The 21,781-nt window shown below is 42.0% G+C and overlaps 1 protein-coding gene and 1 long non-coding RNA gene across 2 annotated transcripts in view; one reads left to right on the top strand and one right to left on the bottom strand.

Moving 5' to 3' along the window:
* Positions 1-1,196, top strand: part of LOC116056374 — a 2,465-nt gene extending 1,269 nt beyond the window's left edge. The window contains exon 3 of the long non-coding RNA XR_004106563.2: positions 1,062-1,196. This is a non-coding gene — a long non-coding RNA (uncharacterized LOC116056374). The remainder of the gene's footprint in view (positions 1-1,061) is intronic.
* A 97-nt stretch (positions 1,197-1,293) lies between these two features.
* On the bottom strand, positions 1,294-21,109 carry LOC116056373 (cytochrome P450 7B1-like). Its single transcript, XM_036005454.1, has 6 exons — positions 20,984-21,109; positions 9,485-9,621; positions 7,431-8,018; positions 5,562-5,768; positions 3,314-3,492; positions 1,294-2,263 (listed from the first exon to the last, which is right to left on the bottom strand). The coding sequence occupies exons 1-6, from the start codon at positions 21,058-21,060 to the stop codon at positions 1,925-1,927; spliced, it is 1,527 nt and encodes a 508-aa protein (XP_035861347.1). The 5' UTR covers positions 21,061-21,109; the 3' UTR covers positions 1,294-1,924.
* Positions 21,110-21,781: the final 672 nt, after the last annotated feature.

Genomic DNA, 21,781 nt, shown 5'->3' with positions numbered 1-21,781 from the left:
TTAGAAGCTAGTTTTTGTGCCATGTCATCTTTAATTTAACCGATATTTTTTGTATGTGTGTTAAGTTAAATGATCAGTGGAACGGCTTTCTTTTTGGGTATGTAGCTAGGTCAGTGAATAACCGATGTTAGCTAGTTATGTGGGTCATCATCGGGTTGGACCTGTTAGCTGGTTAGCACGGCAGCTAGCTGGTTGAGGATCATTTTATTTATCACTCATTTAAAACAGAAAAGCAGTACATACACATGCTTGTGTTGGTGAGGATTACTCTGCAGATTGTGAACGTGAGAACACAAACACGAACGAAAACCTACGAGTTTAGCTTGCCGTCCATCTACAGCATAGCTCTTCCGCCGTCCGTCATGGCGTTCATAATTCGCGCGAGTGGCGCATGTCGTCACGTGCAAAGGGTGAATTGAACATTAAACAAACGAAAGTGTGTGGAGTCAGTCTGTTTAAATGTGTAATTTAACAAAGATTATCAGCATCTGAATCACAACAGAAAACTGCACTTCCACCCCGTAAACCACGTGAGAATAATCTGCACATGGCAATCCTTTTCATTAAATTGGCGAAAACTTGTTTTATTTCTCTGATTCACGGCTTTGTTCTAACTCTCTCTCTTCAGTCACGATCTCTATCTCTCTCCACCATATAACGTTACATATATTACGTTAGACAGTGGAAATGTAGCATGCAATATGTATATATACATACATATACAACAGTTTACTCTCCTCCTGAGTGCTCGCTTTGTTTACATGATGCTGGGCGCGCCCGCCTCCATCACACAAATAACCGGCGCATCTATGTGTCTGAAATCTCTTTTGGTCATTCCCGATATACAGTAGTTCACTATTTAATAAACACTATAGAGGGAATAGTGACTGAGTGAATGGTTTAAAAGGTATGTTTGTAGGTTGTAAGTTAACTTTCCTAGGTAACGTTTCTTAAGTAACATTATTAGCTAAAGCCCCGAACGTTAGTATTTCAACCCAAACTATGATAAGCTTTTTTTTTGTAGAAAGCTAGCTGTGTGAGTCTGAGCTACCACGACTCAGCAGTTTCCTGTTGCTTTCAGTCTTTGTGCTAAGCTAGGCTACACATGTCCTGCACCTTTCTGGAGATGATCCAGAGACACAGACAACAACAAGGTTTACTGAAATGTTGGACCGTAGTACCATCAACAAAAGAGAAACATCAGTAAAAACTACACGATTAAAAAAAGTAACATAAAACATTGTAATGTGCCTTTAAAGTTACTGTAAAGTTCAGTTTAGTGTTTTTTTATAGGCTGATATCAGTGCTCAGTTTCATATTTGCATCTGGGTATAATGTGCTGTTCCTTTAAGAGAATGGCTCGATACACAGTGAGAGACATTATGACATTATGACATTATGACATTATGAAATGCCGGACAGTAAATAAGGTGCACGGTAGAGGGGGACACAGGGATCAGTTGTCACCCTCCAGTGCACGGTTTAGTCAAAGACGGACTTCCTAGACATTCCCGGTTTGAATCTAGCCTCGACTATAAACCGTCAAGGCAAAAAATATCACTTTTTATACTGAAGCCGAGACCGTCCGTGTTTACAGTTACTTTTTAAATGCCGCGATCTCGAGAACACAAGATAATTAACTTGATATCACATTTTCTACAGATTTAAAACAAATCAAAATATAACTCAGAATGCTAACACATCTCCACCCAAAGCAGAAAGAACAGGCCCCTTAATTCTGCAGATTTTCATTCTGGATCATCGCTGAAAACTGTCCAAAAAAAAACTAATCGTTAGGTTGTGTTTGGGTCTGACCATCTCACACGCACCCACGCACGCACAGACACACACACACACACACACACACACACACACACACACACACACAGACAGACAGACACACACACACACACACACTGTGCAGTCAGACCGTGAGCGGTCCGACCGTGTGCGGTCCGACCGTGAGCGGTCCGACCATGTGCAGTTTGTAGCGGAAGCGAACGTCGGCGGCGGGCAGCATGACCCCCAGCCCGGCCCGGCCCAGGTCCTGCGTGGCTTGGCTCTGATCCTCCTCCAGCTGCAGATCGAAGTAGAGCAGCAGCAGACACAGGAACTGTTTGATCTCGTTGACGGCGAAGTATCGCCCGGGACACATGGAGGAACCGGAGCCGAACGGCATCAGGTAATACTTGAGCTTCCGTCCGTCTTTGTAGAAGTCCGTCTTCAGTCGGCCGTCCTGAATGTAGCGGTCCACTCGGAACGACTGGCAGAAATACCACAACAAAGACTGTTAACACTTGTGTTATCCTCCAACGTGACCACAGATAACAAGCATGGTTCCATACAACAACAACAACAACAACAACGTTCTGTGCAAGTAAAATGAATCATCACTTCACTACTTTATTTGAATTTTGGGTGTTTTATTCAGGGCCGGCTCGTAGCATAGGCAGTGTGGGCAAATGCTGAAGTTAATAGACAAGCCAAAAACATCAGACCGTTAGTAGTCAGACTGTGTGCAGTCAGACCGTTAGCAGTTAGCAGTTAGACCGTTAGCAGTCAGACCGTTAGCAGTCAGACCGTTAGCAGTTAGCAGTTAGACCGTTAGCAGTTAGACCGTTAGCAGTCAGACCGTTAGCAGTCAGACCGTTAGCAGTTAGCAGTTAGACCGTTAGCAGTTAGACCGTTAGCAGTCAGACCGTTAGCAGTTAGACCGTTAGCAGTCAGACCGTTAGCAGTCAGACCGTTAGCAGTTAGACCGTTAGCAGTTAGACCGTTAGCAGTCAGACCGTTAGCAGTTAGACCGTTAGCAGTCAGACCGTTAGCAGTCAGACCGTTAGCAGTTAGACCGTTAACAGTCAGATATTAGAAGAAATAAGAAATTGCAACCGACCACTTTTAAATACATAATAACCAATATGAGGTTTGTGCAAGATACGTTCAAGACGGTTACTCTGCATTGAGCAACTTAACTGCCGAGGGAATGAACGATTTGGAGAAACGGTGTTTCTGGGAGGCGGCAGATAGCGCCGTCCTGAAGGCATTAGTGTGAACTCACTGGACTGAATGTGGTCTTGATTATTGATACGTTTCGCCTTTTGAAGAACACGTTTCTCCCAGAGAGAGTTTTAGTCACTCTGATGGGCTCCAACATTAACGATGTAATTTAAGCAGTTTCTGTCCTTCTGTCCAACAAGCTCTCTAGTCTCATACCTCCATTTCTGAGTGTGTACACAAGAAGAAACCCGAAAACCAAGTATGAGGCGGAAAATCAGCACAGTATGGGACTTTAAAGTTGATTGCTGGGTGTTACCTGCGGCTGGTCGTAGATGTCAGGGTCCATGTGCATACTCTGGGGGTACAGGGCGATGAAGTCTCCCTTCCTGACGCCCAGCGAGCGCTCGGCATCCAGCCGCAGACTGAAGTCCTCCTGAGCAACGCGGATGTTCATGGAGGCCGAGGACAGACGGAGACTCTCGTTGATGGCGCTCTCTGTGGACATATTCACCAGTGGAAGAAGTATTCAATTCAATTCAATTTTATTTATAGTATCAAATCATAACAGGAGTTATCTCAAGACACTTTACAGATCGAGTAGGTCTAGACCACACTATATAATTTACAAAGACCCAACAATTCCAGTAATTCACCCAAGAGCAAGTATTTAGTGCGCCAGTGGCGAGGAAACCTCGGGTGGTGAGGAAAACTCCCTTTTAGGAAGAAACCTGGGACAGACCCAGACTCTTGGTAGGCGGTGTCTGATGGTGCCAGTTGGGGGTGTGATGAACAGTGGCAATAATAGTCACAATAAAGATAATGGAACAGTGACTAGAAATAGTAGTCGTAGTAGTTCATGGCATAGCAGGACACTGCAGGGCATTACAGGGCGTAGCAGAGCGTAGCAGGGCACTGCAGAGCGTAGCAGGGTGTAGCAGGGCATAGCAGGGCGCGGAGCAGGACCACGGCGACAGCTGCAACCATGATTTAGGTGCCACCCTAATCCAAGGAAAACTGCTGGGTGAAAAAAACATAAGGACTCCGCAGAGCTAGGTTAAGCCTGGTTCACACGGCAGGATAATTAGGCCGATTTTAGCCCCGATTCCCCCCTTCTGACAATCTTAAGGATGCTCTGATTATGGTAAAATAATCTGATCAGATGTTCCTGCCGTGTGTGGTGTGTTAAGACTGCTCTCGTCTGCTCGGAAGGACGTCGGGACCGCTCCCATCTCAAATCGGGGATATCCAACATGTTGGATTGTTTTGGCCCGATTCCTCCTCGTGTGTGGTGTCCCCCGGGGACAAACGAGCACGCAGCCTGTGGACTGTGGCGTGTAGCCAATCAGAAAGAGAGGTGACGAGGCGGCGAGGAAAGCACCGGGAAACAACATCAAAACAGCCGGCGGCACGGCGCACCAGAAAGTCCGGTGGACGTCGGAGATAAGTAGAGCAAGTATAGTCCATGCTGGCGTTGTCTCCACTTCTTTGACCGTCGCCTTTTCTTTTGATAACGTTTTTTTTCGGTTAAAAACAAACTACAAACTATCGCCACTGCGTCCTCTTCGTCCGCCATGATTGTTTACTCTGAAGTCATTAATTTCATTCATTAATTTACTGCAGTAAAAGTACTAATACCACACTGTGAAAATACTCTGTTACAGTAAAAGTCCTGCAGTAAAAACAGTACTTCAGTAAAAGTCTGTAAGTATCATCAGGAAAATGTAGTTAAAGTATTAAAATACTTGTAGGCCGTTATATTGTTGGCTAGTTTCATTCATAATAAAACATCAGATTTTATAAACTACATGTGATTTGTGTGCAGAAATCTTAATGTGTAAAGTAACTAGTAACTAAAGCTGTAACAGATGAATGTAGTGGAGTAACTAAAGTAACTAGTAACTAAAGCTGTAACAGATGAATGTAGTGGAGTAACTAAAGTAACTAGTAACTAAAGCTGTAACAGATGAATGTAGTGGAGTAACTAAAGTAACTAGTAACTAAAGCTGTAACAGATGAATGTAGTGGAGTAAAAAGTTCAATATTTCTCTCTGAAATGTAGCGGAGTAGAAGTAGAAAGTGGCATGAAAAGAAAAGACAAGTAAAGTACAAGTACATCAACATTTGGACTGAAGTACAGTACTGGAGTAAATGTACTTAGTTACATTTAACTCTCTGGAAGCCCTAGACACGTAACAACAACACAAAGTTTTCACATAGTTGTGGTTACGCCGTGACAGTCTACAAAAAGTAGTTTTCCAGATATGAGTCGCAATGCGATAATATCCCTAATGTAATATTTGTTTGTAGCTTTTTTGGACACTTTTGTCCCTTTTTTCCAACGTTTTTGACTTGTGTCTACACTTTTTGTGATGTTTGTAATTTTTATTGACATTTGAGTTTCTTTTTTTACGCTTTTGTTCGGCGTTTGTCTCTTCCTCTTCCTTTTCCACGCGGTTTATAAAAAACAAGCTGAGGGTTGTCTTATATTCGGGTCTGTAATATAATATCTGTAATATAATGTCTGTAATGCATCTGTGTGTGCACGTGAGACTGTGTGAGTGTACCGAGATAAACGAGCTTCTCCAGCTGCTCCCTGTCGAGCATCAGGTCCGTGTCGCTGCTGAACTCGACGCCGTCTAGTCTCAGGACGTCGTGGATCTCCTGGCGGACGCGCTGCAGCGCCGCTGGGTGGCTCACCAGGTAGTACATGGCCCAGAAGGTGGCGGGGATGGTGTTCCCCACAGACGCCCACAGGATGGCAAAGTGATGCGCTGAGAGCCAGGGGGAGAAAATACAAACTTAACTTAATTTATAACACAATATGACAATTATAACAATAATAATGACAATATGCGTTTTGTCCCGATTTGATTCTTTCCCAATACGTGGGTGCTGATTCAATTTGTATTGCAACTTTCATTTATTGCGATTCTAGAACTTTTGTTTTAAAACAACAGTTCGAAACGCTATACTGACGTTCTAACTAATCCTTGTTTTCCTTGGATTACTGTGGCACATGAATCATGGTTGCAGCTGCCTGCCGCGGTCCTGCTCGGCGTCTGCAGTGCCCTGCTACGCCTTGCAACACCCTGTTACACCCTGCTACGCCCTGCAGTGCCCTGCTACGCCCTGCTACACCCTGCAGTGCCCTGCTACGCCCTGCAGTGCCCTGCTACGCCCTGCAGTGCTCTGTTATACCCTGCTACGCCCTGCAGTGCCCTGCTACGCCCTGCTACACCCTGCAGTGCCCTGCTACGCCCTGCAGTGCCCTGTTACACCCTGCTACGCCCTGCAGTGCCCTGCTACACCCTGCAGTGCCCTGCTACACCCTGCAACACCCTGCAGTGCCCTGCTACGCCCTGCTACGCCCTGCAGTGCCCTGCTACGCCCTGCTACACCCTGCTACACCCTGCAGTGCCCTGCTACACCCTGCAGTGCCCTGCTACGCCCTGCCACACCCTGCTACACCCTGCAGTGCCCTGCTACACCCTACAGTGCCCTGCTACACCCTGCAGTGCCCTGCTACGCCCTGCCACACCCTGCTACACCCTGCTACGCCCTGCAGTGCCCTGCTCACCACTGTTGCACTAAATGCTTGCTTTTGGAGGATTTATTGGAATAGTTGTGTCTCTGTAAATTATAGAGAGTGGTCTAGACCTCCTCTATCTGTAAATTATAGAGTGTGGTCTAGACCTACTCTATCTGTAAATGATAGAGAGTGGTCTAGACCTACTCTATCTGTAAATTATAGAGAGTGGTCTAGACCTACTCTATCTGTAAACTATAGAATGTGGTCTAGACCTCCTCTATCTGTAAATGATAGAGAGTGGTCTAGACCTACTCTATCTGTAAATTATAGAATGTGGTCTAGACCTACTCTATCTGTAAATTATAGAATGTGGTCTAGACCTACTCTATCTGTAAATTATAGAATGTGGTCTAGACCTACTCTATCTGTAAATTATAGAATGTGGTCTAGACCTACTCTATCTGTAAATTATAGAGAGTGGTCTAGACCTACTCTATCTGTAAATTATAGAATGTGGTCTAGACCTACTCTATCTGTAAATTATAGAGAGAGGTCTAGACCTACTCTATCTGTAAATTATAGAGAGTGGTCTAGACCTACTCTATCTGTAAATTATAGAGTGGTCTAGACCTACTCTATCTGTAAATTATAGAGAGTGGTCTAGACCTACTCTATCTGTAAATTATAGAGAGTGGTCTAGACCTACTCTATCTGTAAATTATAGAGAGTGGTCTAGACCTACTCTATCTGTAAATTATAGAGAGTGGTCTAGACCTACTTTATCTGTAAAGGGTCCTGAGATAACTCTTGCTATTAGTTGATACTATAAATAAAATAAAATTGAAATTTAATTGAATTAATCGTACAAAGAAACCGTCCCTGGTGTGTAAAAGCCCTGGTGTACCTGCTTTATCAACGTCCCTCAGCGCGTCATACTGCTCAAACAGCCCCGAACGCATCCTGATGAACTCCGACGTGTTGGACCAACACGACATCCTGTGCGGCAGAAAGTAGCCAATCAGCTTGTCGCGGATGGCCTTGGTGCGTCCCAGCAGCCAGACGGGGATCCCGGCGATGAGCAGCGGGAACATGTTGTCGAAGCGGACGAAGTCGTCCCGCAGCGCGCGCATGCCGCTATGGCGACACCCGGCCGCTGGCCGTCCGTACATGGTGAGGAAGGTAGCCTCGAACATCACCGAGTTGCAGAAGTCGTACATGCTTCCACTGCGCCAGCCGCTGCGCTCGCCCATGTGATCCTGGCGCAACACCAGCATGAGGTTACCCATCATGCTCTCTGTCAGCGTCGACAAGTTGTCTCCCTGGAGCAGTTTGAAGGAGCGGTGGATCTGCTCCTGCAGGGCCGGGACCACGAAGGGGTAGCCGAAGGTGATGGGTGCCACCTTGCCGGCGAACTCTTGGAAGTCCAGCTGGCGGCCGTGTTTGATGATGCTTGGATACAGTAACGGGTCCATGATGAACGTCATGTATTTACCTGCAAGAGGACCGCACAGCATCATCCAAATATGTTAAACAGCTACTTTGAAGATCCTCGACTTTCTTGACTTACTGTCCAGAGTTTCTTTTTATCGTTTTATGGTTAGGGCTAGAAAAGATACAGCTACGGAGACGGCAGTTAAGAAGCAAAGAAGTACGTAGGAAAGAAGGTAGGAAAGAAGGTAGGAAAGAGGGAAGAAGGTAGGATAGAAAAGAAGTACGTAGGGAAGAAGGTAGGTAAGAAAAGAAGTACGTAGGGAAGAAGGTAGGATAGAAAAGAAGTACGTAGGGAAGAAAGTAGGTAAGAAAAGAAGTACGTAGGGAAGAAGGTAGGTAAGAAAAGAAGTACGTAGGGAAGAAAAGAAGTATGTAGGGAAGAAAGTAGGATAGAAAAGAAGTACGTAGGGAAGAAGGTAGGATAGAAAAGAAGTACGTAGGGAAGAAGGTAGGTAAGAAAAGAAGTACGTAGGGAAGAAGGTAGGTAAGAAAAGAAGTATGTAGAGAAGAAAGTAGGATAGAAAAGAAGTACGTAGGGAAGAAGGTAGGATAGAAAAGAAGTACGTAGGGAAGAAAGTAGGTAAGAAAAGAAGTACGTAGGGAAGAAGGTAGGTAAGAAAAGAAGTACGTAGGGAAGAAAAGAAGTATGTAGGGAAGAAAGTAGGATAGAAAAGAAGTACGTAGGGAAGAAGGTAGGATAGAAAAGAAGTACGTAGGGAAGAAGGTAGGTAAGAAAAGAAGTACGTAGGGAAGAAGGTAGGTAAGAAAAGAAGTATGTAGAGAAGAAAGTAGGATAGAAAAGAAGTACGTAGGGAAGAAGGTAGGATAGAAAAGAAGTACGTAGGGAAGAAGGTAGGATAGAAAAGAAGTATGTAGGGAAGAAAGTAGGATAGAAAAGAAGTACGTAGGGAAGAAGGTAGGATAGAAAAGAAGTACGTAGGGAAGAAGGTAGGTAAGAAAAGAAGTACGTAGGGAAGAAGGTAGGTAAGAAAAGAAGTATGTAGAGAAGAAAGTAGGATAGAAAAGAAGTACGTAGGGAAGAAGGTAGGATAGAAAAGAAGTACGTAGGGAAGAAGGTAGGATAGAAAAGAAGTATGTAGGGAAGAAAGTAGGATAGAAAAGAAGTACGTAGGGAAGAAGGTAGGATAGAAAAGAAGTACGTAGGGAAGAAGGTAGGATAGAAAAGAAGTACGTAGGGAAGAAGGCTTCTGTTGCCTCTGATGTCTGTTTTAGAGCATCAGAGAGCAGTGCTGGTATTTCAATGCCACCAAAATGAGGCACTTAAAGTTAATTTAAAGCCCTGCTAACAACAACACCGCCATCCTCTGGGAAAGTTAACCGTTAAACAGGAAGGAAGGGAGGGGCGAGCTAGTCTCGTTTTGTTTGAAAATACTTTGAATGTCAACAAGAAGTAACGTCACCCAACATCGCTTAGAGCACCTTTAAGTGAAGAAGTTAAACACCAACCTGCTAAGTGAACTGTGAAAACGTCTCCATACTTCTTCTTGTGTTTCTCCAGAAATTTGTGGGCATCTTGTCCAAACTCCAGAGCCTTTCCAAAGAAAGGAATCCAGCCTGTAATGAGCGGAGGTTCACCGTCCCTTCTGCAGAACACACAAACGACAAGTCAGGTTAAAGTCAAGGGCAACTACGGTTGGCTATTGTTTGGCTGTTTTCTGAGGGGACTGCCCATTTCTCCGACGCTCCATTGTTCCGACCATATTATGGTTATGGTTAGGGTTATGGTTATGGTTAGGGACAATTATTTATAATATTTCTTTATAATTTTTGCCTTGTTTAACATGTCGGGAATCCTGAAGTTTTCCTGTTTGAAAAAGCCAAGATGAGGCATTCACGTTGGTTATTGCAGGGATATGCCCCATTCCTATTCATTATCATTGCAGGCTTATGGAAATATAAATACATATCCCAACCCAAAACTAACGTTACCCTGTTGGATTTTGGCCTTATATTTGATTCAGATTTTAGATTATGGGAGGTGATCTACAAAATCCTATATGGTCGGAACAATGGGATGTCGGAGCAGAGGTTTTATTTATTTTTTAAACAAAGGGACGTCGGACTAGTGGGCTGTAGGACCAAAGGTAGTTTTTCGGGTTATTGAGAATTGGAGCATCGGAGAAATGACATGGCACCGTTTTCTGATATCCGTATTAAAGGGTAACTACCGTTGTTTTCAACCTGGACCCTATGTTCCTATGTTTTTGTATCTAAGTGACTGATGGGAACAACAATCTTTCTCATTGGTCCAGTATTAAGTGAGATCGCTGCAGTCGGCAGCGGAGAAACAAGCTACGATGTAAGTTAATAGGGCAAATGTCCGGCTTGTATTTACGTCAATAAAGTTCTGATGTTGCCGCTGACAGACTCAGATTATTATTCTAAGGGTCTGACAACATTATGGAAAGGATTTCTAAGGAGGTCGACCTTTCTGTTAAAGAGTAAGATCCTTTTTTTAAACATTAAAACATCCGCGAAATTGCGTTTGCTAAACGCACCAGACTCCATGTAAATAAACAGTAATTTTAGCATCGTAAAACACAATTCATTCAAAGTCGATTCAAACTATGAAAAGCCGTTTTGGGTCATCTTTCCACTTTTCCAACCATCACAACTCTAGTTTTGGTTGAAATAAACACATAGTTTACCGATTTACATGTGAAAATATGTTGGCTCTATACACGCTAAAAGTACTGTTTTTTTAAATGGAGTCTGGTGGGTTTAGTGCTAGTGACTTCAGAGCTGTTTCTGGTTAAACAGAAAGGTCTTAAAAAGGTTTTAAAAGTCTATCTCTGTAGGGATCCTTTCCATAATGTTGAAAACAACAGTCAGCAAAATTACAGAACGGCTCATTTAATGCTAAGGCCATATAGTCAAAATGAAATGATTTATTTTTAATGTAACATTAACTTATTTCAGCAATCAGCTGCTGTTAAAAAACAAAAAAGAAGAACCACTAGAGGCAGTAGAGATAATCGTGAAACATTTTTGTTTCTGTCAGATCAGAAAACTCACCAGCGGGCTATTTTTCATGCGGTTAATTTGCATGTCAATATATTATTTCAGACTGTTGTTTTTGTCAGTCAAACTTTCACACAGAATCCCAACGAAAAGAAAGAGAGCCATAATTTCTGTATGCACCGCAAAAAAGGGCATCAAACCAATCACATTGCACCTACACTTCTGAAGATTTACTTTACAACAACATTGAACGCAGCATTGCGTCCCATCGGTGTTGTTTCTCCGGTCAGCTAATCTCCTCTGTGTCTTTAGCTGCAGAGGACTGTTGGATGTCCAGCTGTTGGAATCCTTTCCAGTGAAATACAGTCACACGTTACACAGTTTAGCTGCTAGCTACTAGCTAACGGTAGGCTAATGTTACCTGCTGCCAAGTCACAAAGCAACCCCTGGACATTTCAAACCAAAACGGGTGCAGCACTGTTTCCAAATCTCTCCGTTTTAGGGGCTCAGAAATGCTGCAGTAGTGCAGCTATACACTACCGGTCAAAAGTTTGGGGTCACTTAGAAATGTCCATTCCACTCCATTATAGACAGAATACCAGCTGAGATCAGTTGCATTGTTTTTTTAACCAGGGCAGCAGTTTTCAGATTACATTATGTGTTTACATAATTGCATAATTGGTTCTCGACTGTTGTAGAAAAAAGTGGCTGATCTTTAATGCAATATCTACATTGCCATTATAAGCAACCATTGATCCAATGGCCCATTCTACTGATGTGTTTACTGATCTGATATCATTTTAAAAGGCTAACTGAGAAAACATTGGAGAACCCTTTTGACATTATGTAAGCACATAATGTAATCTGAAAACTGCTGCACTGGTTAAAAAACAATGCAACTGAACTCAGCTGGTATTCTGTCTGTAATGGAGGGGAATGGACATTTCTAAGTGACCCCAAACTTTTGACCGGTAGTGTAGCTTTAACTGAGTCCAGTTACCCTTGACATCAACATTCCTGGGATAACTCTGACCTGGATGACTGAGAACATTCAAAGTCAAAAGAGAAATCAGTTTCACAAATCAAATAATGATTACCGGACTGTGGCCTTCAGGTGATCCAGTTCTGAGGAACAAAGTGTTCCTCAGAACTGGATCACCTCGGAGAACAAACACGCTGTTAGTTATTAATTAACTCTTTTCTGTTCTGTCCAAACACAAGCAGAGTTCACCTTTATGATTCTCAATGTTTTAATTCTCCTACTGCACTCACTGTTCACCGTAAAACTGGCACACACAGGTACACACACACACACACACAGGTACACACACACAGGTACACACACACACACACACACACAGACATACACACCTACACACACAGATATACACACACAGGTACACACACATACAGATACATACAGATACACACACACACACACACACACACACACACACACACACACACACACACACGACACTAAGAGTAGGCCTGGGTACCGAATTCATCAAAAACGTCAGAAGAATAAGGGAAAAGTAACATAAATGGCGAAAAAAAGCAACAAAATTGTCAACAGAAGCAAAATAAGTGTTTCAGTTTTTTTTAATTAAGAAAGCGGTGAAAAAAGTGGTATAGAAAGCGCCAAAAAGGTTGAAAAGAAGAGCTGAAGAAAGCGACAAAATAAGCGGCAATAACGTCGACAAAAGTGAGAGAAAAAAGCACCAAAAACTATTAAAAAAACCCTGTCTAAAGCGTAACAAAGGGACCAACTCAAACAGGTGTGTGTTTGTGATCTTTGAATGTAAATGTGTTTCTATTATTTCTCTGTGTTCTCTGGTTGTTGATGTTAAAGGTCTTACTTCTCCTTTCTTATTTGCCATATTATTGACTTTATTTCTTTGTTGGCGTAGACAGATCTCAGTGTGAAGAGTGTTTATCTGAGACAACACTGGTCCGGTTCTTCCTGTGTTTACTGGGCGGGGGTTTCCTCCAGAGAGGACGCCCTGCTGCTGCTGTCCCACTTCTTCTCCAACACAAAGAACTGGCACAGAAACAACTCTGATATCCATCAGGCTGACCGCTACTTACTGTAGGTACTTGAAAAGATTTTAAAGTAGCTCAACTAATTTGAAACAATAGAAATTAGGATTTGATTGGAAATTCATCCAAATATTAATTAGAGATGTTCTGATAACATTCTTTCCTTCCTGATACAGATCCCGATCCCTGAACTTGTGTATCGGCCGATACCGAGTACCGAACTTATACCAGTGTGTTAAAACATACATATATTTATAATGTTTTAGCAGCTGTATACTACTATCTCTGTATGCAGCATACAGCAACGGTTGAACTAGTGGCCTAACGGTAAAACTAGTGGCCTAACGGTAGAACTAGTGGCCTAATGGTTGAACTAGTGGCCTAACGGTAAAACTAGTGGCCTAACGGTAAAACTAGTGGCCTAACGGTAAAACTAGTGGCCTAACGGTAAAACAAGTGGCGTAACGGTAAAACTAGTGGCCTAACAGTAAAATTAGTGGCCTAACGGTAAAACTAGTGGCCTAACGGTAAAACTAGTGGCCTAATGGTAAAACTAGTGGCCTAACGGTAAAACTAGTGGCCTAATGGTAAAACTAGTGGCTTAACGGTTGAACTAGTGGCCTAACGGTAAAACTAGTGGCCTAACGGTAAAACTAGTGGCCTAACGGTTGAACTAGTGGCCTAACGGTAAAACTAGTGGCTTAACGGTTGAACTAGTGGCCTAACGGTAAAATTAGTGGCCTAACGGTAAAACTAGTGGCCTAACGGTTGATCTAGTGGCCTAACGGTAAAACTAGTGGCCTAACGGTTGATCTAGTGGCCTAACGGTAAAACTAGTGGCCCAACATTAAAACTAGTGGCCTAACGGTAAAACTAGTGGCCTAACGGTAAAACTGGTGGCCTAACGGTAAAACTAGTGGCCTAACGGTAAAACTAGTGGCTTAACGGTTGAAATAGTGGCCTAACGGTTGAAATAGTGGACTAACGGTTAAACTAGTGGCCTAACGGTAAAACTAGTGGCCTAACGGTTGAACTAGTGGCCTAACGGTAAAACCAGTGGCCTAATGGTTAAACTAGTGGCCTAACGGTAGAACTAGTGGCCTAACGGTTAAACTAGTGGCTTAACGGTAAAACTAGTGTCCTAACGGTTGAACTAGTGGCCTAACGGTTAAACTAGTGGCCTAACGGTAGAAATAGTGGCCTTACGGTAAAACTAGTTGCCTAATGGTTGAACTAGTGGCCTAACGGTAGAACTAGTGGCCTAATGGTTAAACTAGTGGCCCAACGGTAAAACTAGTGGCCTAATGGTTAAACTAGTGGCCCAACGGTAAAACTAGTGGCCTAACGGTTGAACTAGTGGCCTAAAGGTAAAACTAGTGGCCTAACGGTTGAACTAGTGGCCTAACGGTAAAACTAGTGGCCTAACGGTTGATCTAGTGGCCTAACGGTAAAACTAGTGGCCCAACAGTAAAACTAGTGGCCTAACGGTTGATCTAGTGGCCTAACGGTAAAACTAGTGGCCTAACGGTAAAACTAGTGGCCTAACGGTAAAACTGGTGGCCTAACGGTAAAACTAGTGGCCTAACGGTAAAACTAGTGGCTAAACGGTTGAAATAGTGGCCTAACGGTTGAAATAGTGGACTAACGGTTAAACTAGTGGCCTAACGGTAAATCTAGTGGCCTAACGGTTGAACTAATGGCCTAACGGTAAAACTAGTGGCCTAACGGTTAAACTAGTGGCCTAACGGTAAAACCAGTGGCCTAATGGTTAAACTAGTGGCCTAATGGTTAAACTAGTGGCTTAACGGTAAAACTAGTGTCCTAACGGTTGAACTAGTGGCCTAACGGTTAAACTAGTGGCCTAACGGTAGAAATAGTGGCCTAACGGTAAAACTAGTGGCCTAATGGTTAAACTAGTGGCCTAACGGTAGAACTAGTGGCCTAACGGTAGAACTAGTGGCCTAATGGTTAAACTAGTGGCCCAACGGTAAAACTAGTGTCCTAACGGTTGAACTAGTGGCCTAACGGTTAAACTAGTGGCCTAACGGTAGAAATAGTGGCCTAACGGTAGAAATAGTGGCCTTACGGTAAAACTAGTGGCCTAATGGTTAAACTAGTGGCCTAACGGTAAAACTAGTGGCCTAACGGTAAAACTGGTGGCTTAACGGTAAAACTAGTGGCTTAACGGTTGAAATAGTGGCCTAACGGTTAAACTAGTGGCCTAACGGTAAAACTAGTGGCCTAACGGTTGAACTAATGGCCTAACGGTAAAACTAGTGGCCTAACGGTTAAACTAGTGGCCTAACGGTAAAACCAGTGGCCTAATGGTTAAACTAGTGGCCTAACGGTAAAACTAGTGGCCTAACGGTAAAACTAGTGGCTTAACGGTTGAAATAGTGGCCTAACGGTTGAAATAGTGGCCTAACGGTTAAACTAGTGGCCTAACGGTAAAACTAGTGGCCTAACGGTTGAACTAATGGCCTAACGGTAAAACTAGTGGCCTAACGGTTAAACTAGTGGCCTAACGGTAAAACCAGTTGCACAAATACAGTCACACGTTACACAGTTTAGCTGCTAGCTACTAGCTAACGGTAGGCTAATGTTACCTGCTGCCAAGTCACAAAGCAACCCCTGGACATTTCAAACCAAAACGGGGGCAGCACTGTTTCCAAATCTCTCCGTTTTAGGGGCTCAGAAATGCTGCAGTAGTGCAGCTATACACTACCGGTCAAAAGTTTGGGGTCACTTAGAAATGTCCATTCCACTCCATTATAGACAGAATACCAGCTGAGATCAGTTGCATTGTTTTTTTAACCAGGGCAGCAGTTTTCAGATTACATTATGTGTTTACATAATTGCATAATTGGTTCTCGACTGTTGTAGAAAAAAGTGGCTGATCTTTAATGCAATATCTACATTGCCATTATAAGCAACCATTGATCCAATGGCCCATTCTATTGATGTGTTTACTGATCTGATATCATTTTAAAAGGCTAACTGAGAAAACATTGGAGAACCCTTTTGACATTATGTAAGCACATAAAGTAATCTGAAAACTGCTGCACTGGTTAAAAAACAATGCAACTGAACTCAGCTGGTATTCTGTCTGTAATGGAGGGGAATGGACATTTCTAAGTGACCCCAAACTTTTGACCGGTAGTGTAGCTTTAACTGAGTCCAGTTACCCTTGACGTCAACATTCCTGGGATAACTCTGACCTGGATGACTGAGAACATTCAAAGTCAAAAGAGAAATCAGTTTCACAAATCAAATAATGATTACCGGACTGTGGCCTTCAGGTGATCCAGTTCTGAGGAACAAAGTGTTCCTCAGAACTGGATCACCTCGGAGAACAAACACGCTGTTAGTTATTAATTAACTCTTTTCTGTTCTGTCCAAACACAAGCAGAGTTCACCTTTATGATTCTCAATGTTTTAATTCTCCTGCTGCACTCATTGTTCACCGTAAAACTGGCACACACAGGTACACACACACACACACACAGGTACACACACACACACACACGCACACACACAGGTACACACACACACACACACACACACGCACACATACACACACACACACACACAGGTACACACACACACACACACACGACACTAAGAGTAGGCCTGGGTACCGAATTCATCAAAAACGTCAGAAGAATAAGGGAAAAGTAACATAAATGGCGAAAAAAAGCAACAAAATTGTCAACAGAAGCAAAATAAGTGTTTCAGTTTTTTTTAATTAAGAAAGCGGTGAAAAAAGTGGTATAGAAAGCGCCAAAAAGGTTGAAAAGAAGAGCTGAAGAAAGCGACAAAATAAGCGGCAATAACGTCGACAAAAGTGAGAGAAAAAAGCACCAAAAACTATTAAAAAAAACCCTGTCTAAAGCGTAACAAAGGGACCAACTCAAACAGGTGTGTGTTTGTGATCTCTGAATGTAAATGTGTTTCTATTATTTCTCTGTGTTCTCTGGTTGTTGATGTTAAAGGTCTTACTTCTCCTTTCTTATCTGCTATATTATTGACTTTATTTCTTTGTTGGCGTAGACAGATCTCAGTGTGAAGAGTGTTTATCTGAGACAACACTAACGGTTAAACTAGTGGCCTAACGGTAAAACTAGTGGCCTAACGGTTGAACTAATGGCCTACGGTAAAACTAGTGGCCTAACGGTTAAACTAGTGGCCTAATGGTAAAACTAGTTGCTTAACGGTTGAACTAGTGGCCTAACGGTAAAACTAGTGGCCTAACGGTAAAACTAGTGGCCTAATGGTTGAACTAGTGGCCTAACGGTAAAACTAGTGGCCTAACGGTAAAACTAGTGGCCTAATGGTTGAACTAGTGGCCTAACGGTAAAACTAATGGCCTCACGGTAAAACTAGTGGTACTAGCAGTGGGTACGTGCCTTTATTAGCCTAGTAGTTGGTTGACCTCAATGTTCTGACTGCTGTATAGTGATGTAAAAGTTCAGCCAGATACAAAGGGGCCAAACCATTTAAAGCTTTGAAGACCAGTAATAAGATCTGAAAATCGATCCTATAATGTGCAGGAAGCCAATGAAGAGAGGCCAAGACAGGGGTTATATGTTCCCGTTTTCTTGTAGGCGAGCGGCTGCATTTTGTACTAGCTGCAGCCGATTTAGTAATGACTGCTCGATCTCCAAGTATAGAGAGTTGCAGTAGTCTAACCGAGACGTAATAAAAACATGAATGAAATGGGTCACATTTGACCCGAGGAAACACAACACAAGGGTTAAACTGCATGTAAACACACTCTCTGAGTGTGAGCAACTGAAACTGTTCATATTGTGGCACATTGTTATGTTAGTTATGACAGCAGTAGGGGTCAAAGTGAGTAATAATGTAATCTGAGATGCATATTGCACAACATGTTATGTAACGTTGTCTAGAAGTGTTCATTAGCGGTGTGTGATATCTGTAAAGCTGAAGCTGAAGGGAAACGATTGCCAATAAAGGAAACTGTTGCAAAAATACTGTTGACGCACACACACACACACACACACACACACACACACACACACACACACACACACACTTATTGTGACTTCATTTAAGTCCTAATGAGCCATTTAGATCTGCAAACATGAATCTGTACCGTGTGTTCTGGGATGTTTCCCAGAAGTTAGTTGAGAGAATAAAAACTGTCCTGAATGTTTACAGTCTCATATTTCTCTGATACAATAAACCTGATTTTCCTCAAACTAAACAAGTAGTTACATGTCTGAACTCGAGCTGCAAACATATATTTCTGGAACTTATTTCAGGTTTTTTTTGACATTTTTTTTGTCACTTTTGAGTCTTTTTTCACTCCGTGGCAACAACAGAAAGATAATGAGAATCAAGTTTTATATTCAGAGCTGCAGAGATGAATGGACTATTCTCATAATAGATTAATACGTTTGAGTCTCTGCATTTCTTTTCTTCCCTACCTACTTCCTTTCTTCCTTTGCTTTCCTTCCATTATTCCCTTTTTTTTCATCCTCGCCTCCTTTCTTTCATCCTTATTACCTTCTCTCCTCCTCTTTTCTTCCCTACCTACTTCCTTTCTTCTTTCCTTCCCTCATTATATACTTAAAGATGAATGGATTAGATCATCAACTATTAAATTAATCTCCAACTATTCTGATAGTCCATTAATCAGTTGGAGTCATTTTTTAATGTAAAAACAGTCAAACTTGTGTGAACTTCCTTCCTTCGCTTTTTCTATCTTTCCTTATTTATTCTTCGTTTGCTTTCCATCCATCTTGCCTTCCTTCCCTCTCCTTTCCATCCTTCCTTCTCTCCTTCCCTTTGTACTTCCCTCTTCTTTCCATCCTGACATACTTACTTAATAACTTACATGAAGTCTTAGAGCTATACTGTGTACTATACTTTACAATATTACCTTCCCTCTTCCTATTTCCTTCCCTATCTTCTTCCCTACGTACTTCCTTTCTTCTTTCCTTCCCTCCTTATGTACTTACTTAAAAACTTACATAAAGATTATATCTGCAAAGATGAATGGATTAGATCATCATCTATTAAATTAATCTCCAACTATTCTGATAATCCATGAATCAGTTTGAGTCATGTTTTTGATGATAAAACAGGTAAACTTGTGTGATGTCAGTTTGTTAAATGTGAATATGTTCTAGTTTCAAAACAAAACAAGACGTGATGATGTCATCTTGGGCTTTTTGGGAAACACTGGTCCACATTTTAGAGACAGAACAACTCATCCATTCATCCAGAAAACAATCCACAGTGAAACTACTCGGTAGTTAGCTGCAGCCCGACATGCAGTTTAACCCTTGTGTATGTTTCCTCGGGTCAAATTTGACCCGTTTTCAAAGTTTTTTATAGCAGTAATAACCAAAATGCCCCAAAATAACATGGATGTACGCTGTATGGAAGCTATACAACGTCCTTCGCAGGTTAAATAAATGGTCACTTTTATTGAATTTTAGTTTTATTCAATTTTATAGCATTTTGAAAAAAAATGTTGAAATGGTTTTTAAACAGCATCCTGAAAATAAACTTTGACACAAATGCGTCTGTGATCCACTCAACACGCTCTGATCTTAACTAATTAGTCAGAATAATTCATCATTTCTGCTTATTTTTTAACTCAATCATTCAAATTAGGTTTATTGACCATGAATTTTTTGTCGAAAAAAGTGACAAAAACGTAACAAAAAGAGTCAAAAGCATCGGAAAAAGTAACAAAAACAAATAAAATCCCCCCAAAAAAAGCTTTGAAGAGAGACAAAAATGTCCAAAAAGGACAGAAAAAATGTTGACAAAGCATCCCAAAAAGCGTCAAAACACTAAAGTAGCAGGGACTTTATTTTGAAGGATCCAGTGTGTGATTGTGTCTCTGGGGAAAAAAGGGAAAAAGCATCCGAAAAGAACTACTTAAACATCCCAAAAAGGTCAAAACGCTGTACTACAGAGTACTGATCTGAAACAAAATAAAAAAGCTTTGAAGAGAGCCAAATGTGGGTTTCTTTGAACCAAAATACCCCAAAATAACATGGATGCATGCAGCACGTTGTATGGAACCAGACAATGATCTTTGAACTTATAATTCATGATTACTTTTAATGAATTTTGGGTGTTTTATTCAATTTTCTGAGCATGTTTAAATGGTTTTAGAACAGTCTCCTGACTACACTTTGACATCAACCAGTTTGTGATTCACTCAACATGCTCTCATCTGAACTATTAGTCAAAATAATTCATCATTTCTGCTTTTTTAACTAAAAAAAATAGGTATAATGTCATATAAATTAGGTTTAATGTTATATACATTGACATTATATATAAACACTATATAATATAAACACTCTTTTGTACCTGCAGCCATTCTACTTCTTAATTCTATAAAGAAAACTTGATGTAGTAAACCATTTCATAATCAAGAACAGTGTCAGAGAATTCCTCTTCATACAGCATCACAACATCAAGACTAAACATACCACAATAACTTACTGACTTACTAGTTATTGATTGTTTACTGCAAGGTAGGCAATCTCTGTAGTGTGTGTGTGTGTGTGTCTGTGTGTGTGTGTGTGTGTGTGTGTACTATACTATCTGCTGCACAACAAACTGCCCCATTGGGGGACAAATAAAGTAACTTGAAGTGGACAGAAGACAACATGAGGGATGATTTCGGGCTGAACTGTCTCTTTAAGTCAGAGTTTTGAACGCTGGACTTTGACTTGTAGTGAAGTATTTTCACAGCGTGGTAAACACGAGTACTTTTACTGCAGTAATCAAAGTACTTACAGACTAGTTCGTACCTTCAAGATTGAACGCACTTAATTGGAAATCGCTTTGGATAAAAGCCTCAGCTAAATGACATGTAACTTTAACTTGTACGTGCAACTGACCTATTCCTGCAGACATGATTAAGTAATCAGATTACTTGTTTGTGTAACTGACCTTTTTCTGCCGCAGAGGAGGCAGAAGAAGACGAAGAGGGAGAGCAGGCCGAGCAGCAGCAGCATCAGCGCGGACATCTTTCTGTCTCTGTCCGGAGAGAAACTCTCAGAGACACGGTGCCCACAAACACACCGGGACCTTCAAAATAAAGGCCCTGAAACCCCCTCTCACTGGAGGAGTTACACACTCAGACACAGTCCTTCAAAATAAAGGCCCTGAAACTCCCTCTCACTGGAGGAGTTACACACTCAGACACAGTCCTTCAAAATAAAGGCCCTGAAACCCCCTCTCACTGGAGGAGTTACACACTCAGACACAGTCCTTCAAAATAAAGGCCCTGAAACTCCCTCTCACTGGAGGAGTTACACACTCAGACACAGTCCTTCAAAATAAAGGCCCTGAAACTCCCTCTCACTGGAGGAGTTACACACTCAGACACAGTCCTTCAAAATAAACTCCATGCTGTGTGTGTTTGTTCTTTGTTGTTGCAACCACACACTGAGTCAAACCAACGGGAGTAAGACACACAGACACAGCCACTGCAATTACACACTGCATCCGACCAGCACCTTCAAAATAAAGGCCCTGCTGCTGCAGTTGAGCAGTACTTTAGGGTTTTGAGTTTGATGCTTTTTGGATGTTTTTTTTTCCATTTTTTTGACATTTGTGAGAGTCAGCTGGCGTAGAGCATACTTTTCCCCCCGCTTTTGTCAACATTTTTGTCTTGTATTTCGAGGTTGCAACATCCTATCGAACAATTTTTCAATCAAACGTTTTTTTTGCTTTTATTGCGTTTGT

Source organism: Sander lucioperca, chromosome 9, assembly GCF_008315115.2.
Source record: "Sander lucioperca isolate FBNREF2018 chromosome 9, SLUC_FBN_1.2, whole genome shotgun sequence".
Lineage (NCBI taxonomy): Eukaryota > Metazoa > Chordata > Actinopteri > Perciformes > Percidae > Sander > Sander lucioperca.
The sequence above is the reverse complement of the archived record's forward strand: the minus strand, read 5'-3'. Positions and strand labels throughout refer to the sequence as shown.